At 37.9% G+C, this 19,826-nt stretch overlaps 1 protein-coding gene across 4 annotated transcripts; it reads left to right on the top strand.

Annotated features, from left to right (window-relative positions):
* Window positions 1-1,762: 1,762 nt before the first annotated feature.
* On the top strand, window positions 1,763-16,448 carry LOC119505701 (zinc finger protein 239-like). 4 transcript variants are annotated; one of them, XM_037798569.1, is made up of 4 exons: window positions 1,763-1,817; window positions 4,099-4,155; window positions 7,463-7,589; window positions 14,751-16,448. In XM_037798569.1, exons 2-4 carry the CDS (start codon window positions 4,141-4,143, stop codon window positions 15,728-15,730), a joined length of 1,122 nt encoding a protein of 373 aa, XP_037654497.1. In that variant the 5' UTR covers window positions 1,763-1,817; window positions 4,099-4,140; the 3' UTR covers window positions 15,731-16,448. The 4 variants fall into 4 exon arrangements, with proteins under 4 accessions (XP_037654497.1, XP_037654495.1, XP_037654498.1 ...); XM_037798567.1 differs by lacking the exon at window positions 1,763-1,817 and adding an exon at window positions 2,774-2,808; XM_037798570.1 differs by lacking the exon at window positions 1,763-1,817 and adding an exon at window positions 2,796-2,860.
* Window positions 16,449-19,826: the final 3,378 nt, after the last annotated feature.

Here is a 19,826-nt window from a genome sequence, read left to right as displayed (position 1 = left end):
TTTCAAATATTTTCAAATTTATATTCAGTATATTCAATTTCTTAAGTATTAACATTTTTTATCATTTTATTTTATTATTACCTCTTCATAGATCATTTACTTAGCAAACTGTAAAGGGTGATTCTAAGAAAATGTCTACTGTCCTTTTCATCTGATCCTTAGAGGGATATCTGAGTTGAAATAGAGAAACAAGGAATGTCCAGTATTTGAGTCTCAGGAATTGCTGCTCAGTCCCTGGGGCATGACTTTCTGGGTCTTTGATGGTTCTACAGGCTGATGAGGACACTACTCCCTACTATGTCCCACGTCTCCCTCTACCCACTCTGATATGTATTTCATTCCACCACAAAGAGTAATGAACAAACATGTCCAGATCTAAGTTAGTCATTCTTTCTTTCAGGTTGCTCCTCCCAACAATCCACTTTGTTCCCATTTTGCAGATCAGAGGCTGAGGCTCAGACAAGTGAGCCTTCTTGGCATCTCACATCCAGAAAGTGGCACAGCTAGTTCTAAACTCACATCTCCCTGTGGTTACACAGTTCCTGAAGTTTCCCGCTGTAAGGCTTCCTTGGAACAAAATTCCCCATTTGCCTGTTTTGTTGGGTTCAGGGATTAACATGCAACCCCCCTGTACCAAACAGTGACAACATCCAAGCCTGAACCATACACCCTGATGACAAATGAGATTTGAATGGATACTTCACTGTCTGCCGGAAGAAGTGAGGTTGACTTTTAGGGTAGTCAGGGATGCTCACAGCACAGTACAACTACAGAGGTGGTGATTTGGGGGATGATTTTCAATATTCTTTGTGCTAGTTCACCCATGAAAGTTTCCTTTTAAATTTGAGAACCAAGGTAATTGCACCTCTAAGGGAGGGGGCATGCTTCCTTCTCTCACAGTTGGGAAGTTATTACACACGTTTCATTTTTGTGCTGAAGCCAGTGTCATCCCTGTAAGCATATTAGTCTCCTGATGAACATATTTTCACTATTCTTCAAAATGATGATTTCTCATTTTTATTTTAACTTGTATGAAACATAATGTAAGAGACTTCTAATTCTCTCAATTAGTGATCCCTGGCAACAGTCAAAGGAAAGAAACATCTTCCTGGTACCAGCCTTCTGGAAAGAACATTGTATATGTTTATTTCTACCAATTCTGACTTTCTATTGCTATGTTCAGTTGAAAACAAAAACACAATTAAAGGAAAGTTTTAGATAAACAAATCACAAACTCATGATAACATGAACATATTCACTTTTATGAATCATCCACTTGTACATGTATTCACTTAAATAATTAAAACAAATAATTAAATACCATTTTAAAACTATTTCACTACTTCATATCATTTTACTTAATGTTACATTTAAAATTTCTCACATGCTTCTGATAATCATAATGTAAAAACTTGTCCTGTCTTCCAATAGGTTGATGAGACATAAATTACTAATTAAACTAATTATTGCCTCACCAGATTTCAGTAGGACTTTTCAGAACTTGACTTCCATCTCTATTTTATAACCCTGGGGTTGCCATTAACAAAAAGTTCTCATCTAGGAAAGTTGGTGTCTCAAGAAAGTTCTTTGGCTTCTATGCATAATTGTTACAATTCTTAGTGGAAGCATGATTTATCCCTGTTTGTAACAGCCTTTTCAGAGGCTCCCACCTCTCAATGTGTCAGGTGGTGACACGATAACCACATGGCAGTGTGAGATGAGGTCATCTCCCTGGCTTTTATAACTCGGGAATGAACCCCAGCCACAGCCATCGGTCCTGTCCCATCCACACTTCAGGGGCAGCGACACCAGCTCAGGTGAGTCCACTCTGTTTCACACCTTGTCACAGGGAGAACTAACCTCCCTTCTCTTTCTCTTAAAAATCTCTTTTCCACATTTCCTCTATTGGAAAGTTTTCTCCCCGTCAACACATTTTATTTAGGCTGTCCTCTTTTTCTGTTTCTCATCACTACCCTTCATTTCTCTCCTACCATCCTCGGTACATGTCATCCTTTTCCTTAATCTCCTTGTAGTTCTCTTTCCTCACTGTCTGCACCCCCCACTGTATTTTTAAATGACAATTACATTTTTTATCAATCGAATTCTTTTACTGTGTTGTAGGCATCTTACACTCAAACTTCTAATGTTGTACCCACTTTCACTCTTATTCCTTTAGTTATTCTAAATTCCTTAGTTCTCGCTTCCCTCTGTGGCATTAGAGTGCAGTAGCTATGAACTCTCTGGAGTCAGACAAATGGGAATCAAACCCTGCTCTACCACCTTCTTGCAGTATTACTTGTGCAGATTAACTGTCCTCTCTGTGAGGTATGAAAATACCTTCTGTTTTCATCTGTGAGGTATGAAAATTGTACTTACTGTACACACTACACAAACACACAGAAGTATTATAATGTATAAACAGGAACGTTTCATAATGCTAAAGAGTGAATTTAACAAGGAGTTTAAAGATTTCTAAATTTATACACATCTCATAGTATAGCTTCAACATAATGAACTTAACAAAGAGCTTAAAGATTTCCAAATTTATATGTGCTTCATAATACAGCTTCAAAATACAAAGAAAGGAGAATCTGACCGGGAAAGATGGCCGCAGACATCCTCCAACCAATTAAAAAGGGGAAAACGCAGCACAGCTGCGGCCACGGAGGGCGCGAAGCTTTACGGGAAATGTAGTTTTGAATAGTATTGGTTCTCTATCCATTACTCTAGGAAAGGGTCTTCTGGGCTTTCTTTGCGCATGTGCAGTCCCAGCTCCGCCTCCTCCCTGAGTGTTCCGAAACCTGCGTGGTGAGGATCCTGGAATCTTTGGGTTTACGCGGGTGCGGAGGGTACCCGCTGGGTGAGAGCGCGGTTAAGGTCGGGGGGTGCTGGGGTCTCTGCTTGACTTGGGGAAGACTCAGTACGGTGAGTTTGTTCTCTGAGGGCGGGCGTAGGAATTCCCGAAATCTCCCGGCGCTAGCGCGCGCGTCGCGCCCTCGAGCTCCCCTGACGCGTGGGCTGAAGCCCCCTCAGGAGAAGATGCTCGGAGCGGGCCGGGGTGGGCGGTGACCGTGTGTCCGGCCCATGGGCGGCCCGAACAGAGAAAAGCCCCTGCCGCTAGGGGTGGGGGGAGGAAAATGTGCGTTTATAAAGTTGATGATGAACGTTCCACAAACTGCGGGCCGTTGGTCTGCGTTGGCAACCCGAGCTCTTGAGCCAAGCAAGACCCGGGGAGATCCCAGCTCTGTCATCTATAACCAGGGACGAGATTATCAACCTGGGGAAAAATCAGTCTGTTTATCCGAAGATGAGGGTATTAACAGTGACTACTTCGCGGCACTGCTGAGTGTTAGGTGAGCTGTCACCTGTGAGGCATTTAGCCAAGTGCCAGGTGGAAGTGTCAGCACACAACTTTTCTTTCTCTGGGGTCGTTGTAAGCATCTGCATATAAGACACACAAATCAGAATGTCGGGTTATTGAAGTGACACTGAGCCTGAGAGGGTCAGAGATTTGTGCAGTCACCCAGTTTGCGACAGAACCAGAAACGAAGCACAGTGGTGTTCGTTCTCACACGTCTAAGGAACCCAAATCGTCCTATCAAGAGGTGCTTTTGAGAAAACCCAGTAAAATCTTTTTTTTAACTCCTGGCTTTAAAACATCCCCTTCCCTTTTAATGGTCTTTCTATGGATTCTCAAGTAGTAAAAACATTACTAAAAAAATGAATGAAGGGTACAGCCTAAGTTTTGTCTACTGTTTTAATGAAAGAGCAGTGCCTTATCCTTTCATATCCTTTAATATACTTTACTTACTTTCTGGCATTAGTTTTTCTTGTTAATCATTTAGATTAGATCGATAGAAAAGTTTGTATTAGCCCAATGAAAACCTGCAGGTTTAGGTCCCCATAATCACTTCAGAGTCTCGTGGACAGGTGTTGCCTCCTCTACGTGTCCTTGCCATATCTTTTCAAGGGACTGAGGGCTGAATTCCATAGTAGGTTGCGCCTGGCCTGGGTTGCAGAGATTGTTGGGAGGTGAATCTAGAACCCATAAAGTAGGCCTGATCTCTCATGAGCCCGGTCCTCTTTCTGTTCCCTTAGCTGAGCCTTCAGAGTTCTCTACACTCTCCCAAGAGGCACAAAATGAACAGATGTCAGGTGAGCTCTTTCTTCATTCTCCACTGTGTATTATAATGGATTTATCAAGTGTATAAGGTCCATGCATTAAATGGAAATATAGAAATAAAAATATATCAAGTTAAGCTTTATGGAAAATACCCACCGTGTTTTACCATCGATCATGATGTGTGCTGTCAGCTATCGCCAGACATTTTTATCAGAGTTAGTAATGTTTCTCCTATTAGCAGTTTGCTAAGATGTTATTTTAATCATTTATTTCCAAAATTAAATTCTTGTTTGCCCAAATGTGAAACCTAGAATTTCAGGGTCTGAGGCTGTGCTCTGCATTTTGTGCTGGCAGCATACTGTAAATACTGCTGGTTGAGGGATCATCCAGTCAACATTTTGGTGCCTTCTACTTCTGTGCATCTATCTTTCCTTTTTTTTTTTTAATTTTGGAAAAATAATGTGTTCACAGGGCATTGAAAAGTCCTGCTAGACTTCCTTGTCCTTACTACCCAATGTCTTCTACTACTTTTATTAGTTTATCATAGCCTTCCTTGTTTTATTTATGAAGAGAGAATCAGATAGGGATATATTCTAATTTCCTCCCCATCCTTAACCATCATTTAGCATTTTTTTTATATGCCTGTTCTGTACTTTTTTTTTTTTTTTTTCATATACTATATTCTGGGCATTTTTCCATATGGGGGTACTTAATGAGCATCCACATTTTTCTTTTCCAGATGCTTAGTATCCCAATTTTTGAAACTACCATAGGTTATTTAATCACCCTCCTATTGAAAGACACTTCAGTTATTTGTAATGATTAAGCCCGTATACACAGAATTTTATTTCTCTGTGTGAGTGAAACTATAGAGTAATATGGTAGAAATGGGAAGACATGGTCAGAGTTAAATGAAGGTTTCATTTTTTTATGTATAGCACAATTGTCCCCAGAAGTGGTTGTAATATTTTCCATTCCTGCGTGCAAATTCTATCTTTATTCATAATTGGTACGTTGAGCACCTTATGTGCGCTAGGCAGATAACGATTTCTGCATATATTCAGGTTAAGGAGAAGAAACAATAAACTTAAAAAATCACCTTTATGTTGTATGTTGGAGTTTGATAATTGATGTGGAAAAAATAAAGCAGAATAAATAACATGGGAAGTGTGGAAGGGAAGAAATAAAATTCCTGAGTTTATAGAAGTAGAAAATCTAGATGCATCTATAGATAAACTATTAGAATTTATGAAGTTAGCATGGTTGCCAGATACAAGGTCAGTATTTCTTTAATAAAATCAATGTATCTCCCTGCCACCATCAATTAGAAATGAAATTCTAAAATTCTAAAACTCAGAATAGTTCTCTGCTTCTCCCTTTGACAGCCTTGTCTATTCTTGAACTCTTGAAACATTTCCTGCACGTTATGTAGGGAACTCTTCTCATCAGTATTTTCTTCAGATTTCTGCTGGATACAGACAAATCGAGCACCTCCCATGGTTCCCTGATTATCTTCAATTAATTGTTTTACCAAATCATTCACCCCACAACACACTGTGATTCTAAATATTGTTGAGCTTGAGCTTGAGCTTAGACATTTTTCTGAGCTCTCATCAGAAGCTTGCTCCTTTTCCATCTTCTGTGTTTGTTTTAGATTGTGGGCAGCATCACTTTTTTCTCATCTATCTTCCAGAATTTCTTTATATTTCCTGATCTTTGATGGCACCCTTCCCTGTATTTCTTTATCATACTTTGATAGCAGGTTTTATATTTTACCTGAGTGTGTTTGGATGTAAATGTGTATGTTCTGCCTATCATCTTGAAGTAGGGAGACCATTTATGCTTGAAATGATCTCTTAATTACCATATTTACTATTCCATTTTCTCTTCCCACCATTCAGAAAATTCTTCTAAGCCTTCTTGGCTCATTCTTTTTCTGCCACATACTTGTGTTCTTTCAAATTCTGTACTTGGTCCTTTTCTCTCCTCAGTTCATATGTTCTCTTTGAACCATCAGATTTCAGATACTGCTAGTATTAGTTTCTTAGTGCTGCTGTAACAAATTACCACAAACTGGGTGGCTTTAATCAGCAGAAATTTATTCACTCACAGATCTGGAAACTGGAAGTCTGAAATCAAGGTGTTGGCAGGGCCTTGCTCTGTCCGAAGCCTCTAGCAAAGGATCCTTCAGTGCCTCTTCCAACTTGTGGCATTCCTTGGCTTTTAGTAGCATTACTTGAACTTCTGCCACCATCTTCACATGGCCATTTTCCCTCTGAATCTGTGTCTCTGTGCTCAAATTTCCCTCTTTGTGTAAGGACATTAGTCATACTGGATGTAAGGGTCACTGTAGTCCAGTATAATCTCATTTTAACTGATCACATCTGCAAGGGCTCTGTTTGTAATAATTTCACATTCTAAGGTTCTGGGTGAACATGAACTTTGGGGAACACCATTTAACCCAGTATACCACCTTAATGGCTCATGTGTCCTAAATCCTTACTTTCATTTGAGACCTGCCTTTTATGCTCTAAAATCATGTAAACAACTATGCAGGGGTTAATTCTGCCTGTATGTTTACAGTATTTTGAGTACAACATGAATGGGCTGAGCCTCACTATGACCACCCAGCCGTTTTCATCTATTCTTCTAGTCTTAGTATATGAAATGAACATCTTACCCCACTGATCATGCAGTGTCTTTTGGTAGCTGCCAGGAAATAGTGTTTTGTTTTGTTTTTTTTTCCTCTTTTATAGTATTAGTTTCCAATGCTTTATGCCATTGCTTTCTTTGCCTTAATATAGATAGGCATCTCCTAAATTGGTCTTTTCTGTATTGATGCTTAATACATTTTCCAGTCTTCTTCTAGAACATTGTTTCTGAAATACAGTCGGTTTGGGTGACATACCTCCAGACCTCCAGAGCTTAGTATGTCTCTTCACTGATTCTCCATTACTTCAACAGAGAACTCTGAGTAGGGTGTGTGTACCCTAGAAAGTGCTCAGGACAAGCCATTGCACTGTAGATAAAATTACAAGAAGCCTATTTTTAATAACTTCATCTTAAAAATCCACTAAGCCTCATAGGTATCAAATTAATGGCTAGTAACTGTATATAATTTGTAAATGAATACAAATGAATCAGTACATGAGAATAACATTTGTACTAATTATGTGAGTTTCCCCACAATAAGACAAAGTTAGGGCCATCCTAGACATCCTTTATAGCATTTTGTTTGAAACTCTCAACAGTGAACATGTTAAGAGTTAATTTCCTAAGGTGTTTTCCAAGTCACCTGTTTCTAGACCCTTCAGATTGACCAGAAATGTGCTGTTACAGGCATCAGTGTCATTCAAGGACGTGGCTGTGGAGTTCACCCAGGAGGAGTGGCAGCACCTGGGCCCTGCTCAGAGGACCCTGTACAGAGATGTGATGCTGGAGAGCTACAGCCACCTCGTCTCAGTGGGTGAGCAGAGCCTAACATGTAACCCCCTATCTAGTCCATTGTTTTTTCTTTTTTAATCACATATATTGAGATGTAATTAACAGAACATAAATTTCAGCAGTTTCTAATTCATTGAGTTTTGAAAATGTATTCAGTTGATTACTACCATTAAAATCATAACACAGAACATTTCCACCACCCTAAAATGTTTCCTTGAAGCCTTTTGCCGTCATTCCTCTCTTCCCTCCCTTTGCCTTTCAACAATCACTGATTTGCTCTCTATTGTGTTTTTGCCTTTTCCAGAATATTATATATATGAATTCACAGTATATCCTCATATAGTGTGTATTCTTTTTTCCTCAGTTCTTTCACTTAAAGTAATTTTCTTTTGAGATTTATACATATTTTGAACATTTCAATACTTTATTCTTTTTATTGGTGATTAGTGTTCTGTCATATGTAGATATTATCATTTGTACTGCATGAATAAGCTGCTATTAGCATCAAGTATAAATCCTTGTGTGGACAAATATTTTAATTTCTCTTGTGTACATACCTATGAGTGGTTATGGGAGGTGTATTTGTACCTTTAAAAGTACCTGCCAAAGTTTAGAGATAGGCCTTACAATTCAGGGATAGAGTTAACTGCTGTAAGAGCTTACAATCTAGGGACTATTACAATTATTATGTCCATGTTAGGCTATGTTCTAAGATTCAATTCCGAGTTTACACATTGTAGTTAGTCCATATTGGTGAGGCATCATCGCTCTCACCATGTTTTCTCCAACACTTTTACTCCTATATATATATTTTCCTACAATTTTATAGAGTTATATTCACATACCATACATTTATCCACAGTGCACAATCAGCTGTTCATGGCATCATCACAAAGTTGTACATTTATCACTACAATTGAAATGCTGATCCCCTAGCATATGTTGTTACAAACATTGGGACTGGCGGTTTGATGTGCTGAGCCCTCGAGCATGGGACTTGCCCTTACGAAGCTCATTATCACAAAGGAGAGTCTAAAGTTGTATGTAATGGTGCCTAAGAGTCTCCCCCTGAGTGCCTCTTTGTTGCTCAGATGTGGCCCTCTCTCTCTCTAACTGAGCCATCTCGACAGGTGGGCTCGCTGCCCTCCCCCCTACGTGGGACCCGACTCCCAGGGGTGTGGATCTCCCTGGCAACGCAGAGTATGACTCCTGGGGATGAATGTGGACCCGGCATCGTGGGACTGAGAGTATCTTCTTGACCAAAAGGGGGATGCAAAATGAGACGAAATACTTTCAGTGGCTGAGAGATTCCAAATGGAGTCGAGAGGTCACTCTGGTGGACATTCTTATGCACTATATAGATAACACCTCTTAGGCTTTAATGTATTGGAATAGCTAGAAGTAAATACCTGAAACTACCAAACTCCAACCCAGCAGTCTGGACTCCTGAAGACAATTATATAATAATGTAGATTACAAGGGGTGACAGTGTGATTGTGAAGACCTTGTGGATCACACCCCCTTTATCTAGTGTATGGATGAGTGGAGGAATGGGGATAAAAACTAAAGGACAAATGGGGTGGGATGGGGGGATGATTTGGGTGTTTTTTTTTCACTTTTATTTTTTATTCTTGTTCTGGTTCTTTCTGATGTAAGGAAAATGTTCAGAGATAGATTGTGGTGATGAACGCATAACTATGTTATCATACTGTGGACAGTGGATTGTATATCATGGATGATTGTATGGTGTGTGAATGTATTTCAATAAAACTGAATTTAATTAAAAAAAAAAAAAAAAAAAAAAAAAAGATTTGGCCTGACCCTCGAATAAAAGGCTCCCTGTTTGTACAGTACAAGACATCAGCATTGCGGAAGAGAGTGCAAGTCAAAAAAAAAAAAAAAAAAAAAAAAAAGTACCTGCCAAATGTTTCCAGTATAGCTATGCCATTTTTCATGCCCATTACCAATGTTTTAGAGTTCTGGTTGCTCCACATCTTCACCAACACTTAGTATTGTATGTCTTACTTATGTTAACCATTTTAGTCAGTGTTGGCTTGTGTCTTATTGGCTTTTCATTTACATTCCCTGATGAATAATAATGATGAACATCTTTTCATGTGTTTTTTTGATATATGTATATCTTCTTTTGTGATGTTTCTCTTCAAATCTTTAGCTCATTTTTATTTTATTTTTTGTTGTTGATGTTTCATTATAATTGTTTTGTCTTATTTTTTGAAATGGTTCTTTATATCATCTGGCTAACCTCTATTAGATATTTGTTTTGCAAACCTTTTCCTCCCAATTATTGTGAAGGGCAAAAGGTTTTCATCTTGATGAAGTCATATAATTCTGTGTTCTTTTATATTTCATGTTTTTTCCACCTATTTTCAAAATCTTTTCTAACTCACCATCTCTAAGATTTTCTCCTATGCTTTTCCTATAAGTTTTATTGATTCAGGTTTTATGTTTTAGTTTTTGACCTTTTCCATTTAATTTCTATATATGGTGTGAAGTAAGGATTGTGGTCCATTTTTTGCATCACAAGATCCAATTTTAACAGCATGTTTACTGCACAGTCTTTTCTACATTTAATTGCCTTGGCACCTTTGTTGAAAATAAATTGAGTGTGTATGTATTGATGAATTTCTAGACTCCATTCCATTTCATTGATATAGATGTCTATATTGATGAAAATACCATACTGTTAAACCTGTGTTTTAACTTTTGAAATGAGGAAGGGTAAGTGTTCCGACCCTTTATATTTTGAAAATTGTGTTGGTACTTATTCATTCTTTGCCTTTCCATGTAAATTTCAGAATCACCTGTAATTTTGTCCCAAAACTTGACTGAGATTGCCATGAATCCTAGATCTATTTGGGGAGAATTTCCATCTTAACAATATTTATCCTTCTGATCAATGACAAGTATATACATTCTTTTATTTAGCTGTTTAAATTTTCCTCTACAATGTTCTGTAGTTTTGTCTTAACACCTACTTTGTGTAACCCTGTTTCATGAATCGAATGTTATTTCAAATGGTAGTTTCTTTAAATTCATTTTTTAATTGTTGGAAGAGTATCAAAATACATTTGATTTGTATATATTAAAGTTGTATGTTGTGACCTTGTTAACCTTACTTACCACTTGGAATGTATGTTTTGGAGATTCCTAATAAGGTCATCTGTGAATCAAGGTTTTTTTCTTTTGTTCTTCTCCAATCTTTGTATCTTTTACTTTCTTTGCTTTTTTGAACTGCCTAGGACTTCCAATGTAATATTTATTGAATTCAGATAGTGAGTTGGGGACATCTTTGTCTTGTTCTTCATCTGAGGGTAAAAACATCCAATCATTCATCACTAAGTGATATTAGTGTAGGTTTTTCATAGGTGCTCTTAATCAGATTTAAGGAAGTTCCCCTCCTTTTTGTTTTATTTGATTAAATCAATAGGTGTTTGATTTTGTCAAGGTTGTTTTTTTTTTTTTTCTTCATTGACATCATTTTCTGATTTTTCATTTTCAGATTGTTGTGAATTACATTGCTTTTGGAATGTTAACTTTGCATTCCTGTGTGAACACTACTTGGCCATGACATACTATCCTTTTTACATATTACCTGATTTTAGTTGCTAACAAAAGCTATGTTTCTAAATAATTTTTTTCAGATATACTTTTCTTTTCTTATAATGTCTTTTCCTTGTTTTCATACCATAGTAAAGCTTGCCTCCTAAAAGGTATTGAAAAGTATTACCTTTTCTACTATATTCTAGAAAAGTTTTTACAGAAATAGTATTATTTCTTCTTTAGGTATATTGTAGGCTCCACTGTAGAAGCAATCTGTACCTCGTGTTTTCTGTTTGGGAATGTTTTAGTTATGAACCCAATTTTCTTCTTTATAAACATGGTACCATGGGTGCTGTTCTAGTTTGCTAATGCTGCTGGAATGCAAACACCAGAAATGGATTGGCTTTTATAAAGGGGGTATATTTGGTTACAAAGTTACAGTCTTAAGGCCATAAAATGTCCAATGTAAGTCATCAGCAATCAGGTACCTTCACTGGAGGATGGCCAATGGTGTCCGGAAAACCTCTGTTAGCTGGGAAGGCACATGGCTGGCGTCTGCTCCAAAGTTCTGGTTTCAAAATGGCTTTCTCCCAGGATGTTTCTCTCTTGGCTGCAGTTCCTCAAAAATGTCACTCTCAGTTGCTCTTGGGGCATTTATCTTTTCTTAGCTTCTCCAGAGCAAGCGTCTGCTTCCAACGGCCATCTTCAAAATGCCTCTCATCTGCAGCTCCTGTGCTTTCTTCAGAGTGTCCCTGTTGGCTGTAGCTCCTCTTCAAAACGTCACTCACAGCTGCACTGCATTCCCTCTGTTTGTCAGCCCATTTATATGGCTCCACTGATCAAGGCCCACCCTGAATGGGTGGGGCAATGCCTCCAGGGGAATATCTCATCAGAGTTATCACCCACAGTTGGGTGGGGCACATTCCATGGAAACACTCAAAGAATTACAATCTAATCAACACTGATAACGTCTGCCCACACAAGATTACATCAAAGATAATGGCGTTTGGGGGACATAATACATTCAAACTGGCACAGGTGCTATCAGTTATTGCTTCTGATCTTTGATAGTTCGCGTCTTTCAAGGAATTTTTACATTTCATTAAAATGATCAAGTTTATTTTTTCTTCCACATAATTTTGGTTTTATTTGCCCTTTCTTTCCAGCTTAGATCATGATTCAGAGCTATATATATGACTCTTCACTGCTTTAGCTATATCACATGTTTTTTATAATATGCAGTGTTTTCATTTATTTCAGGATATTTCTTTATTTTCTTGTGATTTTTTTTCAATGACCCATTGGTGATGCTGAAATATGTTTAACTTTGAAATACTTGAGTCTTTCCTGTTTTCTTACTGTTACAGATTTTAAATTTCCTTTTGTTTGGAGAACAATGCCCTGCATGGTCAATCCTTCTTAACTTATTGGGACTTTTGTTAGGGCCCAGTTGTAATTCAGGAGAATGTTCCTTTATCTGCATGAAAAGATTGTATTTACTTTTGTTTCTGGTTCTAATGTTCTAATATGAGAATTAATTCAAATGAGCTGATATTACTGCTCAGGTCTTTTATATTATAATGATGTTTTTGTCTATTTGTGCTATTACTGACAAAGGACCATTGTACCCAAGTATGATTATGCATTTGTCTACTCTCTTGTTAGTATCAGGATTTAATGCATGTATTTTGGGTGCTAAATTTTATTATATTCTTTTAAATCTGGGACACTTTTCTGGGGTTCAGTAAATTACTTGGAAGTAGTTTGAGCCTTTCAGTACTTTTTAAGATTTGTTTTATTGGATCCAAAGTATGCTTTAGCCCAAGATTAAATAGGCACCGTTACTAAAGTTATATACACTTTGGGGAGGAGAATACTCAGTTCCTTGTATATTAAGAAATGATTTCCATTTCTACCAAACATCCCACTTCTGTGTGTGTTTTGGGGATTTTTCAACCTTGTGCTTTCAGGTGGTTCTTCCTGAAACCTCAGATAGTTTCTTCCATGCACACAGAGTCCTCAACCAAAGATTCAAGGTGACCCTCCACAAATGTCAGTAACTCTTTTTCAGCACAGCTCTTTCTTTTTGCCTGTATTTTACTAGGCAAATTCTAGCTTCTTTGGCATCCCTGAACTCTTAACTAAGATCCTCAACTTATCCAAGATTTTTTAATTCCCTTTTTTCTTTACGTGCTGTGACCTAAAATTCATATTTTCCCTCTTATCTCTGGAGTCACTTTCCTGCAGTTCCTGTTATCCAATGTTACTCCATCATGGCAAGAAGTGGAAGTTCCCACAAAGTCTCTTTGTCAAAAGCCCAATACATATGGACTCCTATTAAGAGTTTAATGTTATTTATTTATGCTTGCGATTCAGCGGTTTAAGGAGATTAATCGCTTTTGAGCATCAGAAGAAATTTTAGTTTTCTCTCTGCAAAAAATTCTTCAAATGAGCACCTTCACTGGGTCATTCCTGAAACTGTGGCTTCTTTCATATTCAGAATCATAGGCGCCCATGTTTTCCAGAATGTCTTCTAATTCTTTTGTCTTTTCCTGGGGTATTGGATTCTTAATTTTGTACAATAGACCTGACATTATTGCATGTAGGTAGCACCAGAATAATAATAGTTAAATGTTTGTAAAAACTTGTATGATAAATAAATGTAAATGTAAATGTAAATGTAAAACTCTAAAGTTTCTGAAAACAGAAAGTTTCTGACAGTCAATAGAAGCTATATATGCTGAAAAGCAGATGGAATGCCAATTTAAGGATTGGTTGGGGACAAGATAGTTTTCAGTAGAATGAGTAAGCACATTTTAAAAAGGCAGTTTATGATTTCATGGTCAAGAGAGATTTGCTACTGAAGCAACTCTGATATAATAAACCAAGGACCCAGAGCCAATATAGAGAAGTGTTTATTTCCCATTAGAAAGATGGATTTTCTTCTCCTCAGTTTTACACTTCATCTTGTGCATTCATATTCCTGTGAATAGAAGCCAAGAGAGTTTGTGGTAGGCTGTAGGACTGTTCTTTTAATCAGAACAAAATCAATGCCTTTATTAATTTATTTTGATATTGATGTGTAAAATGGAAAAGAAGGAATCCAAATTGAAGTACATATTACGAGTATCCTACTATTGTAATCTGTATTTGACAGTGTAAGAACCTATACCCTGATGTTCTTCCCCAATCCAAAATCTTTGTCTTATATATACTTTGAAAACCCTGGCCCACTGATTTTCCTTGTCGGCCTGTTTACTGTTCATTATAATCATTGTTCAGTTCATCCTACTGTCAGCCTTTGCCAATTACCAGAATCAATCACTCTATTGTTTTGTCTATTCACTGATCCTTTCTTTTATTTCTCTTTCTCTATAAAATTTTGAAAATTGTATTTTTAAAATGCCTAATATATAAGTATATGCATTGTCAGGTTTTACTCCTTTTTTCTACTCCAGCATTTTTTTCCCTCAAACAAATGGAATGTAGGAAACTTGTAATTACTTTATTCTTGTAATATGGACTAGAAAACGAGGAGTTTAATACATAATAAAGGTATGTATGTAAACCTTAAAAATGCATTTAAGATTTATAAAGTATTTTTAATTTTCTTATTTTTTAGAAAACTGTCAAATTGATAATGTCTCAGAGAAGAGCCAGGAAATTCAAGACAAACATCTGTGGCATCTCTTATTCACTGAACTTCAGAGAACTGACACAGGAGGGAAAAGTTTCAAACAGAAGTCACATTTTAGGAAAAAACAGAGAAGTTATTTAGGGGTGAAATCTTTGGAATTTGGGCAAAACTTCTGCCCTGATTTATCTCACAGAACTGAGACATCTTGTGATTATGACATATGTAGGAAAACTGGCTATAAATTAGCCTTCAATGTACATAATAGTACTCATGTAAGAGTGAAACCTTATGAATGTAGTGAATGTGGAAAATGCTTCTGTAAGAAGTCACAACTCATTCTGCATCAGAGAATTCATACAGGGGAGAAGCCTTATGAATGTAATGAATGTGGGAAGGCCTTTGCCCAGAATTCAACCCTCAGAAGACATCAGACAATTCACTCAGGGGAGAAACCCTATAAATGTAATGAATGTGGAAAAGCATTCAGACAGAAGATGGGCCTAAGAATACACCAGAGAACTCACACAGGGGAGAAACCCTATCACTGTATTGAATGTGGAAAAGCTTTCCGTCAGAAGTCAAGCCTAGAAATTCATGAGAGAAGTCACACAGGAGAAAAGCCTTATGAATGTAATGCATGTGAGAGAGCTTTCACCACAAAGGCAAGTCTACGAGTACATCAGAGACTACACACTGGGGAGAAACCCTATGACTGTAAAGAATGTGGGAAGGCTTTTAGCAAGAAGTCTGGCCTAAGATCACATCAGAGAACTCACATTAGGGAGAAACCCTATGAATGTAATGAATGTGGGAGAACTTTTGCTTACAAATCAACCCTCAGAGGACATCGGGGAACTCATAAAGGGGAGAAATCCCATAAATGTGATGTAATTGGGGAACCTTTCAGTCAAAAATCAAACCTAAAAAAAAAGAGGTGCCGCACCCTAATCAAGATGGCGAAGTGAGACACTTCAGCTCTCTGTTCCCCCACAGAAGTCCTAAGCAACGAGGAAGACATGATTATGGTAGCAGCCAAGCACCAAATCAAGAAAAAGGCTACTTAAAAGCAATAGGATCTCATGGCACCATGACTGGTCCCTGCTTCATCCCCTCACCAGCTCAACAAGGAGCTGGCCTGTGGTCCCAGTGTGGATCGCTGGTCCTGGTTTCTGAGGAAGCAGAGCAACCTTCATGCACATACTGGGAGCATGTATGTCCTGCCCAAGCTATCTGGTGGTGGCCTGAGGGACCTGTAGTCCCAGAACTTGCCCTGTGTGTAGAAGGCAGCTCACTGAGCTCTCTTACAGAAAGCTGTGGAAGGGCAGTCAAGTCATACTGCCTGGGACAAGGGATTGCTTTCTGTTAAGACACAGTGCAGTGCCTGGGACTATGAGAAAAGTGTTTCCTAGGGAAGAGGTGACATTTGTTTCCATGAAAACAAGGGAATTACTAGGGTCACACACACATACATGCCCAAGACAAGAGGCATGCCCCATGTGCAGAAAGGATCAGAAAGGTCCCTATAACTTTGGCCTGGAGCTGTTTTCCAAACTCATGGAGAGGCCCTGAAGGAGAGCACTTGCACAGGTCAATCTTCAAAGACTAGGGAAGGTGTTTTATTTTGTTCCTCCTCCTCTTCCTTGTGTTTGCTCCTCTTCCTCCTCCTCTGCCCCCTCCTTCTCCTCCTCCTCATCTTTCTTCTTCCTTGTTAGCTCCTGACATTCAAGGAAAACTCTGTCATAATACTAGTTGGATACAAGCTTAAGGAACAGACACCACAGAGTCTAAATTCTAGCGATAATATGCTAAAATATTAAAATATCCAGGTTTCAACAAAAGATTACACAACATACAAAGAATCAGGAAGTGATGACACAGGCAAAGGAGGTTAAAACATTTGAAACCATCAATGAAGAGAATCAGACCTGAGACATTCTAGACACAGAATTTTTTTTTAATGGTCATAAATATGGTCAAAGAGCTAAAGAAAATCATGGATAAAGAACTAAAGGAAGTCAGAAAAAAAATGATAGATGAACACAAAGAGAATATCAAAACAGAGACTGGCATTATGAAAAGGAACCAAGCAGAACTGAGGACTACAGAAACAGATATTTAATATTCCCTAGAGGGGTTCAATAGCAGATTGGAGCTATAAGAAGAAAGAGTCAGTAAGGTTGAGGAGAAGACAATTGAAATTATCCAGTCTGGGGAGAAGGAGAAAAGGATGAAAAGAACTAGAAGAACACGTGGGAGTTCCATTGTACACGTTGTAGGAGTCCCAGAAAGAGAAGCAAGGGAGAAAGGGGCAGAGGGAATATTCAAAGATACAATGGCTGAAAACTTCCCAAATTTAGTGAAAGACATGAATATACACATCCATGATGCCCAACAGACTCCAAACAGGATAAGCTCAAATAGTCCTGCACCATACCATGTTGTAATCTGTTGAAAATACCAAAGATAAAGAGACTTCTGAAAGCTGCAAGAGAGAAACTGTAAGTCGCATACAAGGGAGACACAATAATAACATTAAGGGCTGGTTTTTCAGTGGAAACCTTGAGGAAAGAAGACTGTGGAAAGACATGGTTAAAGTGCTGAAACACAGAACTGCCCAGTGAAGAATTCTGTATCTGGCAAAAGTGTTTCAAAATATGAGGGAAGAATTAAGCCATTTTCAGATAAACAGAAACTGAGGGACTTTGCACCACTAGACCAACCCTACAGGAAATGCTAAAGGGAGTTTTCAGATTGAAAGGAAGGGACACTAGACAATGACTGAAGCCATGTGAAGAAATAAAGATCTTTGGTAAAGTTAATGATGTGGGTAAATATAAATCCCAGAACTATTGTATTTTTGGTTTTTAATTTAACTTTTTACTTCTTACAAGATCTAAAAGGCAAATGCATAAAGTATAATAATGATAAAGCAATGATTTTGGACTCATGATGTTTATGTAGTTTGTGATAAGAACTAAGTAAAAGTGGGAGGACTGGGGTATAGAAACATAGTTTGTTTAGACTGTTGAAGTTGTTAAATGTTTGTATCAAATCAAATGAAAACATATATTTGGGATGTTAAATTTAAGCCCCTTGGTAACCACAAAGAAAATATCAAAGAATATGCAAACTCATAGTGACGGTAAATAGAGTATAGGTTACTAGAGGTGGGGGGCAGGGCAGAAGAGTTTGTGCAATATGAATGTAAAGTTTATGTTTGGGGTGAAAGGAAAGTGACAGTAATTTATGGTGGAGAAGATAACTGCAACATTATGATTGTGATTAATCCCACTGAATGATATGCTTGGAAGGGGTTGGATTGGGAAGAATTAAGTTGTTTGTTTCCACAATTTAAAAGAGAGAGAAACTAAATATAAAATGACAATTAAATTCAGTAAATGATACTGGATGGGATCTAAGAACAGAGGAGAAAAGGCTCAAAAGGACATTATGGGGACATAAGAAAAAAAATGGAATGTAGAATATAAGATTTATATCATTAAATTTCTTGAACTTGATTACTTAAGATGATTACATAAGTGAACAAGGATATTACATAAGTGAATATCCTTGTTTGTAAGAAATGTACATGGAAGTATTATGTGTTCATATGTGCAACCTGCTCCACAATGTGCAGATAACAGATTAATAGATGGTAGATAAATTAATAGATGATAGGTAGAATGATACAGCAAATTTGACAAAATCTCATTAACTGGGGGTCGGAGGGTTGGGGTATGTTGAAGTTCTTTGTAGGGGGTTTATATATTTTTTGCAACTATTGTGTAGATTTGAAATTATTTCAAAATAAAAAGTTAAAAAAAAATCAAGGAACTCACACAGAGCTGGAATGCTATGAATGTAATAGATGTGGGTATTCTCAGAAGTCATACCTCAAAGACACACATGGGGAAAACTTTATGAATATCTTGAATGAGGGAAAACTTTCACTGCAAAACAAATCTATCATAAAACTAGAGCTCTTCTGACTCTTATAAACTGCAAATTTTTTTGACACTTTCCCAGGCCTTGTCATTTACCTGAATGTTTGCCTGAGTTGGTCACTCCCACTGTCCATTAGGCCTGCACTGGCCCAAATATCTGTATGACTGGACCCAACATCTTGTAGCTAATGCAAGAATGCTTTTTGAGTTAATGAAAGACAAACCCTCCAGAGAGGATGTGCAAATGTCTGCCTTTCCTGGGTCAGACAGAGTGATAGAGAACTAGGGATCAAAGATCGCTGTAAACATATAAAGGAGGTGGTCACTCAGACCTGGGTTGGAATCCTGACTATTTACTAGGCCAGTAACCTCACCTCCCTGAGCCTCAGTTTACTCATCTGTGAAATAGTGACAGTGATAGCCACCTTGTGGGGTTGTGTTGAGGATTAAAGTGCACAAAGGTCCTAGCACATGGTAGAAACAGCCTTGTTACTTGCCATGCCTCTTTCAATTTCCACCTCCTAAGAGATCCTTATAGATTATGTTAAGAGAGGCAAAGGGAGGCTGGGGTATGAAGAGGAGAGGACTTGCAAGGAAAATGAGTGAGAACTGAAGTAGAGATGAAAATCAGAGCAAGAGGAATTCCTGCAGTGCTGTGGGGGAACTATGGCTCCTTTCCTTTGTCCCTCCCAGGGCAGTCCCCAAACTTCACCCCCTGGTCATATGATCTTAGCGGACAACCACATGGAGGGCTGGATCAGTCCTGGCTCATTGTCAGAGATCTTCTCTAGTATTCACATGTGCAATTTGTCTCAAAGATTGAGTGGGTTGAAAATTGCCAAGAATTGGAGCTGTTTCCACAGCACAGTTGGGTGCCCTAAGAATTTGGGTGAAACATGAGTTTTGCAACCTTCAGTCTTTCCTGAATTCCTTTGCAACTTTTAAAATATCTGAAGACCAGTTACATAATTAATTTTTTTTTTCAAAAATTTTTAGAAAGTTCTAAAAGTAACTTTGTTTTTTTTAATGTATGTTTATTTTTAAAAGGGAATTTTTAGTAAGTATCACTAAATGAAACTAGTTTATCACTTGCTGTTCTAGTTTGCTAATGCTGCCG

The sequence above is a fragment of the Choloepus didactylus genome, chromosome 10 (assembly GCF_015220235.1).
Source record: "Choloepus didactylus isolate mChoDid1 chromosome 10, mChoDid1.pri, whole genome shotgun sequence".
Classification (NCBI taxonomy): domain Eukaryota; kingdom Metazoa; phylum Chordata; class Mammalia; order Pilosa; family Megalonychidae; genus Choloepus; species Choloepus didactylus.
Note: the sequence above shows the minus strand (reverse complement) of the source record. Positions and strands in the feature narration are given on the sequence as shown.